Source organism: Astatotilapia calliptera, chromosome 12 (genome assembly GCF_900246225.1).
Source record: "Astatotilapia calliptera chromosome 12, fAstCal1.2, whole genome shotgun sequence".
NCBI classification, from domain to species: domain Eukaryota; kingdom Metazoa; phylum Chordata; class Actinopteri; order Cichliformes; family Cichlidae; genus Astatotilapia; species Astatotilapia calliptera.
In genome coordinates, this window is record NC_039313.1 from 4,049,879 (window position 1) to 4,062,911 (window position 13,033).

Sequence of the window (13,033 nt, forward strand, 5' to 3'; positions counted from 1 at the left end):
AACAGCCAGTTTTTTATTGATGAAAAATGTATTTCTTTATTTCTTTATGTGAAATAATTATGGAAGATAAGCAGTCAGATCGGGGTGTCGCTTCAGAACGCAACAACTGACAGCACCTTGGGTCATCCCTTTGTCGCTGACAATGTACCACCTGTTGGTCTTTTCATCATAGCACTCCAGATTGCAGAATAAGCCGCCATTGTGGAAACCTCCAACCACATACAGCTGGTCCTCCAGCACTGCAATGCCGAAGCTTTCACGAGGGTGTAACATGGGAGCAACGTTGCGCCAGCGTCTTGTTCTTGGGTCATATGCGATGACACTACGCAACTGAGTGATACCGTTAAAGCCACCAACCTGTGCAGACAAAGGACTTGTTACAGTCTGTAACGTAAAAATGTTCTGTTGTAAAAAAGTAAATAGGTCTCCAGATTCCAAAATATCTGATTCTAGGGTAATTATAGAAATCACATTCCAATAACCCAGTACATGGTACTTGGAAAATAATACAGACTCCCAAATACAGGTACAGTAAACATTCCATGTTTGAATTTCTGTCCGTAATAAGATTATGTTTTAAGCTCTTCTTACTACAAAGATTTCGTTATTGTAGGCGACCACGGCTCCCCCAGTCCTCCCGGTTTCCATGGGTGTGATCAGTGTCCACTGGTTGGTGTCAGGGTTGTAGGACTCAGCACATGACAGAGGTTCATCTTCAGTAACACCACCAAAAATGTACACCTAGAAATTAAAATCAAGTTTAAGTCAAAATTACTAGTTAGTTTGTTTGCTTGCTTGTTTTAATCAATTTTAAATCATGCCTTTTATCTGTTTTTGTTTCTAATGTCTCTGTAAAGCACTTTGAATCACCTTGTTGTTGAATTGTGCTATACAAATAAATTTGCCTTGCCTTGCCTTGCCTTACTAGAATTAAATGTTTCAGCTTCCAGAAAAAACTTACAAACACTAAAAATGTCTGTGAAGGTTCTCAGTCATCCAGGTCATCGTATTCTAAGGAGCTTGGAAAGAAAAGCATCTGGACTTCTTTAAGTTGCTTGAAGACTTTTCACCTCTCATCCGAGAAGCTTCTTCAGATCTAAGAGTCAAATGGTGGAGAGTCCCAGATTTAAGCCCTGTGGGAGTTTCCCCCCAAGAGGGACAAAGGACCCCCTGATGATCCTCTACCTAATTACATGAGCCAAGGTGTGAAAGAGGGTGTGGGTCACAATCAGCCAGGGTTTCAGGTGAGCTCATTGTGAAACCTGGCCCCACCTTATCAAGCGAATTCCTGAGATCAGATGGCCCAGGATGTGAGTGGGCGTTAAGACGTCTGGGAAGGGAACTCAAAACTGGATTATAGATGGCAGACAGCTGGTGTCGTAAGCCACCGCCTCTGTTCAAAGATGGTCGCTCACAGTGGTCATAAATGGCTTCTTTCACTCCTCTTTCAAACAATCTGTCCTCCCTGTCCATAATGTGAACATTGGCATCCTCGAAAGAGTGACCGTGGTCCTTTAGATGCAGATGGACTGCTGAGTCTTGTCCCGTGGAGGTGGCTCTTCGATGTTGTGCCATGCGCTTGTGAAAAACTAAAAATGTTTTCATCAGATTTCTGTGTAGCTACTTTGCATAATAGTAGTAAAAATCTAAAAATGATGGTGTTATCCTAAAACATTTAGTTTTAGCAGAGGTTTGCTGCATTTATTTTCTGTATTTTGCAGACTTAAAAAATATGGATGCAGAAATTATAAAATTGCTATTTTTCACGATGTGAGGGTGAAGTAACCATAACCTTCTCCCTGAGCTGTTGGAATAATGGTAATAGAAATATTTAGCTTAAAAATAAAATATTATAAAACTGATACAATTCATAAACTATTCATATTTTCCACAGAAAGGTCCAGTGATGATTAAGCCCTCAAGCTGAAAAGTACATTTGCAAATCAGTGCCATGTTAAGCAAAACAAATAAAACAGGAATAAAGAAATTGCCAAGCCATAATATTCTTTTTAAAAAAACATATGTTTACTGAGATTAAATTAACAAAGAGATCCCAACCGAACCAAAAAAAACCAAAACAATCCTTTGCAGGATTGTTATAAGTTTGCAAGAAAAAAAAGTACCAACCAAGGAAAGAATGTCTTTCTCAATACTCATGACATAAATCTAAAAAAAATAAATAAATATTCACTTTTTAAAAATTACTCCCATTGGCCAGCTTTATAAGACTATTAAAAAAATGTTTTTTGCACAGAAGCTCACAGAAAAGTAATATTTTACTGTGCTCTCATGTTCCAGTGCATAAATGCGTTGGTTGGCTGGCTCCAAAAGATAATAAATCCCCATATGTTGTAAATCCAACTACATAGCCTTAAAAATCATTTTTACAGCCAGACACAAAAGGCCAAAAAAAACCTAATCCATATGGATAGTGTCCTGGCTACAATTTGGGTTTGTGACTGCTTTGGGACGTGTACTGACAGATTAAGGCAGTGGCAGGTGCATTTCTAATGGAATTATGTGACTGTACATTTTATTGACGCAGCTTGTTAACCAAGGTTGTTAGCATTACCAGTTAACTTTGTCCACCACTTTCTCCACAAAACCAACATGGCAGAGATCTTCCACTACCTCAATTCCACTTACCTTGCCGTGTAGTGTTGCAGCACCAGCTTCTGCCCTGGGCTTGTGCATCGATGCAATCATAGTCCACTGGTTGGTGTCAGGCTCATATCGTTCTGCATTTTTCAGTGTCTTTTGGTATTGGCACCCGCCCATAGCATATATGCAGCCATTCAGTGTGGCCACACTGAGAAAGCCCCGCTCTTCATGCATCGGCCCCACCTCTGTCCAGGTTTGGCTGGTGAGGCTGAACCTTCTCACATGACTTGAAAAGCTTGTGAAATCAAAACCTCCGATGCAATAGACACATCCATTGAGGTAAGCATAACCGTAGAATCCCAGAGAAGCATACGGTGTCAAGCTCAGCGGCACCCAGTAGTCAGCTCGAACATTGTACATCTCAATCTTGTCACTTGGTAAATGACTCACCCATCCACCAACGGCCAATAAGACTTCAGACGGCAGGCGTGTTTGGGGTATAGGTCTCTCCACAATGGACTCATTTAGCATCTTCATGGCAGTGGTTACCATATCCATGCATGCCGGACTACTACTCACCACATCATTTCTGCTCACAGTGCCAACCAAGTACTCAGTGGGTATTAATAGTAGGCGGACCTGGATGAAAACAAGAATCATAAGGGAAAAAGGCAAGAAATACAACATTAGACTGTATATAAGAGTTGGATGTAGCCACCATGCCACCACCCATTAGTGAAGTATAGCACTATCCCTATAATCAAAATGTCATGGAATCACCCAGATAGCTATGGTAGCTCCTGGCATTGCCTCCAATCAGCTGTGGCATTGCCCTTAAAGACCCTAACATTACCTGTAAAGAGCCACAGCATCACCTGCCAAACAACAAAGGCAGGTCATGGCATTACCTCCAAACAAGCAGTGGTGCCACAGTCAAGCTTCAATGCCATTATCTGAGCACTGAGTAACCTCCTGCTGTAGAAACAGGTCCCACAATGAGGGTTTGTCCTGTTGTAAATGCCTAAGGTCCAGTCAGTAAGTTCTGGCAGAACACTATGGGCATAGTCAACTTTTCTGTCAGAAAAGCTAAAGTGCAGTTCAGACACATTATCAATAATGCACTTCTGAAACTACAAATCAACGGCCAGTTTTATCTGGACGCAAGTGTAAATAATACTTTTACAATTTATTAAGGACTAAATGATGAGCACCTTCTGATGCACACTCCCAAGTGAATTAGAAACACCCCCCCCAATGTGATTAAGAATGAAGAAGAATGATTCCCCTACATTAACTCTATTACCAAGCCTTAAGTTTGAGTAATTCTGCCATTGCAATTTTAGCTTTTTACACGTCAGCCATAAAAGGCTGATGGGCGAGCAGGTGGGCGGCCTGGACACCCAACTCTGTAAACACAATAGTGTACAATCAAACTTCTTTTTTTTTTTTTTGCATCAGGCATCAAGCTTATGTTTTATTTTTTATTCCCAATTCAAATTGCTACAGCGGAAGTTGCTTTCTATACTTTCAAACTGTACCATTCATTCAACAGCCCCTCACTGAGTAATAAACAAAATAAATGCACTTAGAGGAGCAATTAAATTGATATCCCATTTTCAGTTACCTGCTTGAGCAGTGCGGGCATGTCACACCCACGTTCCACAGGGGAATAGTTGATCCATCTGAGAATGGCCTCAAACACAGTGCTCTCCTGCTTCACATTGAGCTCATCATTCTCGATAAGATCTGATAGTTGCTGCACAGAGAGCTGAAGGAACTCCAAGGAGAGTGCACCAACCTCTTCAAAGTGATGGAGGATGTAGAGAAAGGCCTTTCCCCTGAGGTCAGGACAGTTGTGTAAGTGTGCCAGATTGTAGATACTGACGCAGTTATTTACACAAAGCTTCCTCTCCAGGAAGTCGCAGCAGGCTTGAATGATGCCAGTCACGATAAAGTGGTCTGCTTCCGCCAACAGCTCCAGTACATTGTCCTCCGTCACCACAACAGATTGGGTATAGGCATATTCCAAAATGAGGCTCATTGCTTTTGGAGACACAGTGGGGAAGTTGTAGACCTTGTTTGATGGTAGTGGTTTGTAGGAGAAGAGATCCCTGTGCAGATTCAGATCAGCATTTTCACATTGTCTCTCTGTCATGGAACTTAAAAAGTACCTGATGTCGTGCAGCTCATAGTTAAATAGCATTTGTATAATTTTTCAGCTGCATGCTTACTTGAGCAAGCTGTGATCAAAGAGATATGAAATTAAAGTAACAAAAATCTAAAATGACTTGATTTCAAATGGGCAATCTCCTATTTAAGGTCATCTATTCAGACATGTGCAGAAAAACATTCAGCATTGCTGCTATGTTTAGACAGACAGAAAGATATAGAGTTGTCTAGGCATTGTAGCAAATATTCCTATACAGTAACAGGGTTAGAGCGACAGGGGACAGCAGGCATTAAATAGCTGCAAATATAATAACTGAATTTCACATTATCAAATTTACTGACTAGACAGAATTGGAAAGAGCGGACATGTCCCACTGCAACAGAAATGGCATATCATTGGCCACCTCTCAGTCTGGCCCCAAATTGATTACCTGCCTATTTAGACATACAATTTCAGCTAAACTGGTGAAGGCACAGCTAATATCACCACTGATGTGGTCCTTTTGGTGCAGGCCAGTTTGTGCACAAATTTATTAGAACTGCTGCTGCTGTTGTCGTGCTGATGAAATATAATCAGAAAGCCAGTTTATAGCGTCTGTAATCTTTCAAACTACCTCTTAACGGCTCATTGTGGAGTCAAACACAAACCTACACTATATATGTATCCCAACAAACCTCCCAAAATAAATAACTAAATAAAAATACAGGACTGATTTTTTTTTCCCCCCTAAAAATTGCTCCAGAACATTTCTAGTGATCAAAAAGTACAGTGTAACATTGAAACCTCCCAATACCTGCTGCACTGTGTTACATGAAAACTTTGAAGTAGGATAAATGCAGAACCAAACCACAGCCAAACAACACAGGCCTGCTCACCTGAAGTATGCACTGCAGTTACAGAGGATGATCCTGTGAATTTTAAACTCAACATCTCCAGCTCGGATCACAGAGTCACAAACCTGTCCATCCAGAAAAAGCTCCCTAAAGACGGTACTACGGGCGCTGGTCATTATTCAGATGTTACTCAAGATGTTTAAACTTCTAAAAAATCTCCTGTTTAGTGTTTTCCTTTAGAGATCTGCCTACAGTTTGTGAGGTACTTTGTCTAAATTACTGATTACGTTAACTTATGCTGCCTGGAAAGTGTCACTACTCTGTTTATATTTGAAAATCATAGTGCATCATTCCGTTAATTGACTGTGTGAACGTTAGCATATGCTACTTCCGGTGCGGAAACGCCTTTGGGGAGCTTTGTTTCCGGTGTCCTATTCGCACCTGGTTTATGGTCCAAAACAAGTTAAGCAAATGAATGAATCAAGCGGCAATTTACATTTCTATAGATGTCTTGGGCATTTACCCAATATATCTGTAAATGATGTTCATCGACTTGTTGATATTTTTTCCCTGCACCTCAGGGCAAAAGAGAAAAGGGATTCAAATGTTATATTTCTCAGCTGTCCCTCGTTTATCACGGGTGTTATGTTCTAAAAATAACCAGCGATAGGTGAAATCAAGTTGCCAATTTTATTTTTTGACGGTGCAAAACGTTTCGTGGACATCGTGGACATACAGTACTGCACTTCAGAGTCACACTGCCAGCGATCGATGCAGCGATTCTGTACTGTACAGGAGAGACGTCACGGAGGAGATCGTCTGCAGCGATCAGGACACAATGTGACATAAAAAAAAATAAGCATGCAAACTTGCACTAAAAAAATCTGCGAAACAGCGAGGTGAAAGGTGAACCGCGTTATTAGCGAGGGACCGCTGTAATTTTGAAGGTAAGTCACAACATACTCTTCGTAAATACTAATGTATAGAAACCGTTACCAGCAATCATTCATTTTTTGTGTGGCTTTTTTCAGGGTTTGTTAACATGCTGTGTAGGTGTGTACTTGACTAGCTGATCTCGACATAATGGGGGAAACATCTGGTTTGACTATTCTTCACCTGTAGTTTGAATGCTGAACATTTGCCTGTTTAAATCATGAGACCAGTCACTATACAGAGATGTGCTTCTGAATGTGGACGAGGTGTCTTCTGCTGCAGTGATGCAGTTCTGCTTGTGTTGAGTGACGTAAACAACTGATCGATCTAAACTCTTTAAATGTCAAAATTGATCATTAGATTTTTTTATGACACAACAGTGGTGAGTGTTCCCACCTTCTGCTCTTTGTAACTTAACGCGATCTTTCCGTTTTCGAGTTTTGGACATGATTTTGGAGTATATCTTTGCAGTAGCGATTGACCGCAAAGTCAAGCTACCGGAAATGTACAACCCCACATCCGGTCTCAAACCAGGAATTTAGCATTTTCTCGTACACAGGGTCAATTTGGTTCCACATATTTGTGTGAGCAAACATTCTCTGTCATGAACTTAAACAAGAACCGATTGAGATCAAGGATGAGTGACTCCCACTTGCGTGATATTTTATGCATCTCAACCACTGCCCTCAAAGCACACCTAATTGCTTTACTAAAATCTAGATCTCAGTATCACCCCTCTCATTAGTCCAGGGATGCCCAAATTCTGTACTGGAGAGCTGCTATGCATGTTTTAGTTCTTTCTGGTTTAGCACAGTTGAATCAAATGAAGAGCAGGCCTCCAGGAGTGACATCCCTGCATTACTCATGTGTTTCTCAACAGTAAAAAGCATAAAGCATGCTAATGCAATACACAAAAGGAAACGTATTTTGTTAAACTCTTAAGATTTGGTTTTAACTGTTGATGTTATGCTCTTAATTCATAGTTGAGTGTGTTGTGTACATATTGTGTAAATTTACAAATGTGTTTATTTCTTGCAGCAAGTGAACTTCCAGTTGTGCAATCTTCCAGTATGTGAAAAACTTTGGCTTCCTGAAAGGTCTTGTAAAAGTCAAAGGGCGAAATTCACTTTAAAAAAAACTTTATTGATAACAGAACACTTTTCATTACTTATAACGCCTGTTTAAATGTTCATTAGGCAAAGATATTGCAAACTCATGGAAATTTAGGGTATTCTATACAGTTTGTTCAATGTTGTCTGACTCTCCAGATATAAATGAAAGGCAGAATTGTGTCTTTAGAGTTGTAAATGCTTGCCTGAGTGTCTTTTATTTAGGTACATTTCTATTTTAAAAATAACGGGTAATTGTGACTATTAAAATTGTTCTTCATTATATTTTCATGTAACTTTGTTATGAAAAAAAAAGTCAAAAGGAACCATTGGCCCCCAGGCGTCTTCACTTTATAAAATTTGGCCCTCTTTGCAAAAAGTTTGGACACCCCTGGCCTACATAATAAGAAGTACACACTTGGAGTTTTTTTTTTTAATTAAAAAAACTGTTCGATCGTGGCTCAAGAGTTGGGAGTTTGCCTTGTAATCGGAAGGTTGCCGGTTCGAGTCCCGGCTTGGACAGTCTCGGTCGTTGTGTCCTTGGGCAAGACACTTCACCCGTTGCCTACTGGTGGTGGTCAGAGGGCCAGGTGGCGCTAGTGTCCGGCAGCCTCGCCTCTGTCAGTGCGCCCCAGGGTGGCTGTGGCTACAATGTAGCTGCCATCACCAGTGTGTGAATGTGTGTGTGAATGGGTGGATGACTGGATATGTAAAGCGCTTTGGGGTCCTTAGGGACTAGTAAAGCGCTATATAAATACAGGCCATTTACCATTTACTAGGGCTGCCACGATTAGTCGACTAGTCACGATTACGTCGACTATCAAAATCGTCGAAGACTAATTTAATAGTCGACGTGTCGTTTGAAGCTTTGTACGGAGCCCCGCAGGGGACATGGGAGAAAAAAAAATTAAGACAGACTTTTGCGAGATCTCGCAAAAGTTGAATTCCAACAATGGCGGCAGCTACTTAGTTGTAATATTACTCTTTCTGGGTCACAAAATACACTTTTAAGATATTTTGAGGCGTGAATGTAGTTGTGTAAACGTCAGATACCTGCTCGGTTTACAAGACATCACATATTTGCAAAAGTGCTCCGACGTTTTTGGAGATCTGACACCCACTAGCTCGAAGCTAACGGGAGGTCGAGACCTACTACAGCCGGGAGGAACACCGCTTTCCCGGCACATCGTGCCTCGACCTCCCGGTCGGCTTCGAGCTGGCGGCCTCCGAAGAATGCGGCTAAAACTTTTGCGAGATCTCGCAAAAGTCTGTCTTAATTTTTTTTTTCTCCCATGTCCCCTGCGGGGCTCCGTAGCTTTGTAAGATCCCAAAAGACACATGAATAAGTAGTAGGATTTGAGAGTGTAATAACGGACTGAAACAGAAGATGGCAGCACTGCATGTACAAGGACGCCAGCTGCAGTGTTGCCAACTTAGCGACTTTGTCGCTATATTTAACGAGTTTTCAGACCCCCTTAGCGACTTTTTTTCTAAAAAGCGACTAGCGACAAATCTGGCGACTTTTTCTGGTATTATTGGAGACTTATTTATGACGACTTTTTGACGTGAAAACGCATATCGCTCTTACTCGCAACAGGCAGCGGTGATACCTTGGGCACCTCACCCATGCCAAAGCGCTCACAGGCGGAGGATAGTCCTCCCCCAGCTGCTATCAGGGCAGGAGACCTGTGATATCATGAGACAACACCTGTGCGTCCAAACGGCAAATGAATCGCGCATGAGCGAAGCCGCTGCTCCCGCACTGACTGTAACGCAGTCAGTTCTTTTATCGTTATACTTTTTGTGGATCACAAGGTTTAAAACTACTTATCTCTCACACTAGAGCAAGAGCACTAGCTCGATAGCTAGCTGGGGTTCAAGGCTCGCTAGAGCCGGTGAGAACACCGGACTCCCGGCAAATCGTTTTCAAACCCACCGCCGTCTTTCGCTACTCAGGTTAAACATGATATATAAGTCACTTAGATAACTTAAAAATGTTATTGTTTGGGTTTTTTCAGTATTTTATTTGTTCCTGAGTAAATCGGTTTGGCTGAGATTAAAGTTATAGTTTATACAGTCATTGGTTTTTACACAGCTGAATAAACGTCAAGCAGACAACTGATCATCAGAAGTGTGAGATGCTTGAGAATTTACTCCGGTGTCCTGTTATATTTTAGATAGCAAGGAGCAGACGGCTGAGTTTATTAAACTTCACCGAAACAATCTGCAAATTTAATTAAAATTTAATAAACTATCATCTTGTCTTTATTTTTTAGTTAGCACATACACTTAAAGCTGTAAGCTAATGATAGTTATATTAGAGCAGATGCATGCTGGTGCAGTAAGCTCTGTGTTGCATGATCTGATTAGTGGACTAATCGCAAAAATAATCGGTGACTAGTCGACTATCAAAATAAACGTTTGTGGCAGCCCTGTTCGATACTGTCAATCATGAAATTCTAATAAAAAAAATGGAAAGTATGGGTTTAGGGGAGTGGTTTTGGACTGATAAAAAGCTATGTAGTGAATATGCAACAATATGTACAAATAAATGAGTAGGAATCTAAATTGATGGATGTTGCTTGTGACATACCTCAAAGATCAGTATTAGGTCCAAAAGAATTCATGGATTCTTTATTGTCATTCGCATCACATGTTTACATGAGGTGTAACGAAAATTACGTGCACGTGGTCCCGGAGCGAAAGAAACAGAGTAACGAAGAAACAGAATAAAAAGAAAACAGAATAACAAGTAATAAGTATTACAATTAAATCTATGCAATATATCGGGTGTGACTGCTTTTATTTTCTATTTCTGGTACAATACTAGCCTGCAAGCAGGAAAGAAATGATACGGCAGGGAGTACATGTAACATTATGAGAAAACAGTGCTGAGCATGCTTCTGACTACTAACAACAGGCCAAACCATGGTCTCACACTGCCACCTACTGGTACAAAAATGGAGCATCAGCTACAAATATCCCAGACTAGTTACCAGGTCTATAGTTAAAACTAGTTAATTTAGAGGATTTTCAAAAGAAAATATCACTTACATTTAAAGTAAAATAGCTGAAATATAAGTTAATTCACATAAGTGTGATTAGACGTTAGTGGCTATCACACACACACATTCATACTGTTGCTCTTTGATTAGATAACTCTATGGCTGCTGTCAATATACAGGCGAAGCTTACGGGTTATGCAGCCAACTTTGTAAGTTGGATCATTAAGTCTATGAATCACCCTGTTAAGCACAAAAAGGTGCTTACACAACTGAAAAAATCTGATATGTCTTTACCACAGGGGACTCACCTTTGTATAGCAGACCGATATAGATTGAAGACTGGTTGGGTTGGCCAAATAGTCCATTCCAACTTTAACTCTAAGACAGAGGGGTGGCCATCCTTATGGGTAAAAACGTCCCATTTCCTGTATCAACCATTTTATCTGATCCTATGGGTCCTTATTATGGGTCCGTATTACTGTGGTTGGCCAACATTATGGACTTTATGGACAACTTTATGAACTGATTTAAGCCAACATTTACGCCCCCAAATGGGATGATGAAACCTTAATTGTCTATTAATTCTCGTGAATTCTGGATATGACAACACACAATCTCATTTTAGCTGGAGGTACAAGCTGTGTGCTCTCTAACCTAGAAAGAAGCTCTAATAAGGATACTCATCCAGGGCATGCTCCGACTATATTCCTGTCCACAAAATGTTCTATTGGATAAATTCATTTGTCACTGATAAATGTCCTCTTCCACTTATTGAAACTTGCAATTATCAATCTATTGTTATTTCAGATCATACCCCCCTATTGATGAGATGGGGGTTGGATGCCTCACTGCCCTCCGCCTCTGGCAGTGGCCCTTTCTACTAAGGAGGCAAGAGTTCTGCATGTCCTGGTGACCCTCCACCTGTTTCACAGGTGGGTGCAGCCTGATCTATCTAGTGAAAGTCTAGACAGACCAGACCAGCTCAACCACACAGACACTTCCTACCTGTTTTTAGGACAAAAGCAGAGTATGCAATATGTGGGACAAACAAACACACACACACACACAAATGGCAAATGTGAGATCATGGGAATCTAAGCAGCTTGAACCGAAAGTGACTAAAAATTGTCAAGGCTGAGCAGGACTCAAGCGCAGACTACGAATCACAATAAACATTTTTTTTATGTACATGACACAGAGTGCACTATATACAAGTGGGGAGAAGGGGTCCAGCGAATCCAGAGGTCCATGGAGGGTGGGGGCTCCACAGGCTCACTGCAACTGCCACACTCACGAACAGGGTCTCAAGGCGGGGCACGGAAAATCTATATACAAGGACAAAATGTTAAATGCCAAGCAAAGCACAAAGAGAAATCAAAATATTTCCAAAGCTAGAATTGCACTAACGAATGTTACACAGTAGTCCAGCGACAAAGGGCTCCAAGCAACTGCCTTCAGAAGTGGCTGGTAAACAGGATGATGAACCTCAGGTGAGAAATTGCTTGCAGGTGTGAGGACAGCAACCGGGAGCCCATGATTAGGTCCACCCAGGCATCGCGTTGTGAGCAGGGAAGCAAGAAAGAAAGTGAGACAAACAAAAACAAATACATGTAGCGTAACTGGACCATGACAGTAATATTTCAGTTTGATCAACCATCTCAACAAGTTCAATTACTTTCTTTTCAAGCTGCTTACACTACATTGACTTATGTTTTTACACAATCTCAGAAGAGGAGAGCCACTGAGGGAACGCCTTCCGCCCTCCGACGCCTCCACCGTGACCTCCACTTCTGAGAGGAATTGCCCACAGATCAAGCATGGAGTGTGCCTGAATGGACATACAGAACTCCAAGGTTCGGCCCAGTGTTGAGGGTTTTCCCAAAGGAGAGGGCCCGGCGGGCGGTGCCTCACAGCCCTCTGCCTCTGGGAGTGGCCCCTTTCTACTAAGGAGGCAAGAGGTGGCCAGGAGTCTGTCAGCGAGTTCTGCATGTCCTGGTGACCCTCCACCTGTTTCACAGGTGGGTGCAGCCTGATCTATCTAGTGAAAGTCTAGACAGACCAGACCAGCTCAACCACACAGACACTTCCTACCTGATTTGAGGACAAAAGCAGAGTATGCAATATGTGGGACACACACACACACACACACACACACACACACACACTCACAGATCAGTTGAAAGGGACAGAAGAAATGGCAAAAGTGAGAATATCTCACACACACACAACAGAGGGGGAAGAGATAGAGAAATTGGCAAATGTGAGATCATGCTAAGCAGCTTGAACTGAAAGTGACTGGAAATGTTTACGTTAGATCAGCCACCCATCCATTCTCTGCTGTGTTTCTTTTCCAGTGTCACAGGGCAGCTCGAGCCTATCCCA

General features: G+C 41.6%; 1 protein-coding gene across 1 annotated transcript; it reads right to left on the reverse strand.

Moving 5' to 3' along the window:
* Nucleotides 1-9: 9 nt before the first annotated feature.
* Nucleotides 10-6,026, reverse strand: LOC113033852 (kelch-like protein 10). The gene is made up of 5 exons (XM_026188005.1): nucleotides 5,647-6,026; nucleotides 4,226-4,712; nucleotides 2,647-3,240; nucleotides 592-741; nucleotides 10-357 (listed from the first exon to the last, which is right to left on the reverse strand). The coding sequence occupies exons 1-5, from the start codon at nucleotides 5,778-5,780 to the stop codon at nucleotides 58-60; spliced, it is 1,665 nt and encodes a 554-aa protein (XP_026043790.1). The 5' UTR covers nucleotides 5,781-6,026; the 3' UTR covers nucleotides 10-57.
* Between the last annotated feature and the right edge of the window lie 7,007 nt (nucleotides 6,027-13,033).

Coding starts and splice junctions, on each gene's coding strand:
- LOC113033852 (XM_026188005.1), bottom strand. CDS start 5,780: ATGACCAGCGCCCGTAGTACCGTCTTTAGGGAGCTTTTTCTGGATGGA. Junction 4,713..5,646: donor AACTGCAGTGCATACTTCAG/GTGAGCAGGCCT, acceptor GAATCTGCACAG/GGATCTCTTCTCCTACAAAC. Junction 3,241..4,225: donor TGCCCGCACTGCTCAAGCAG/GTAACTGAAAAT, acceptor GTTTTCATCCAG/GTCCGCCTACTATTAATACC.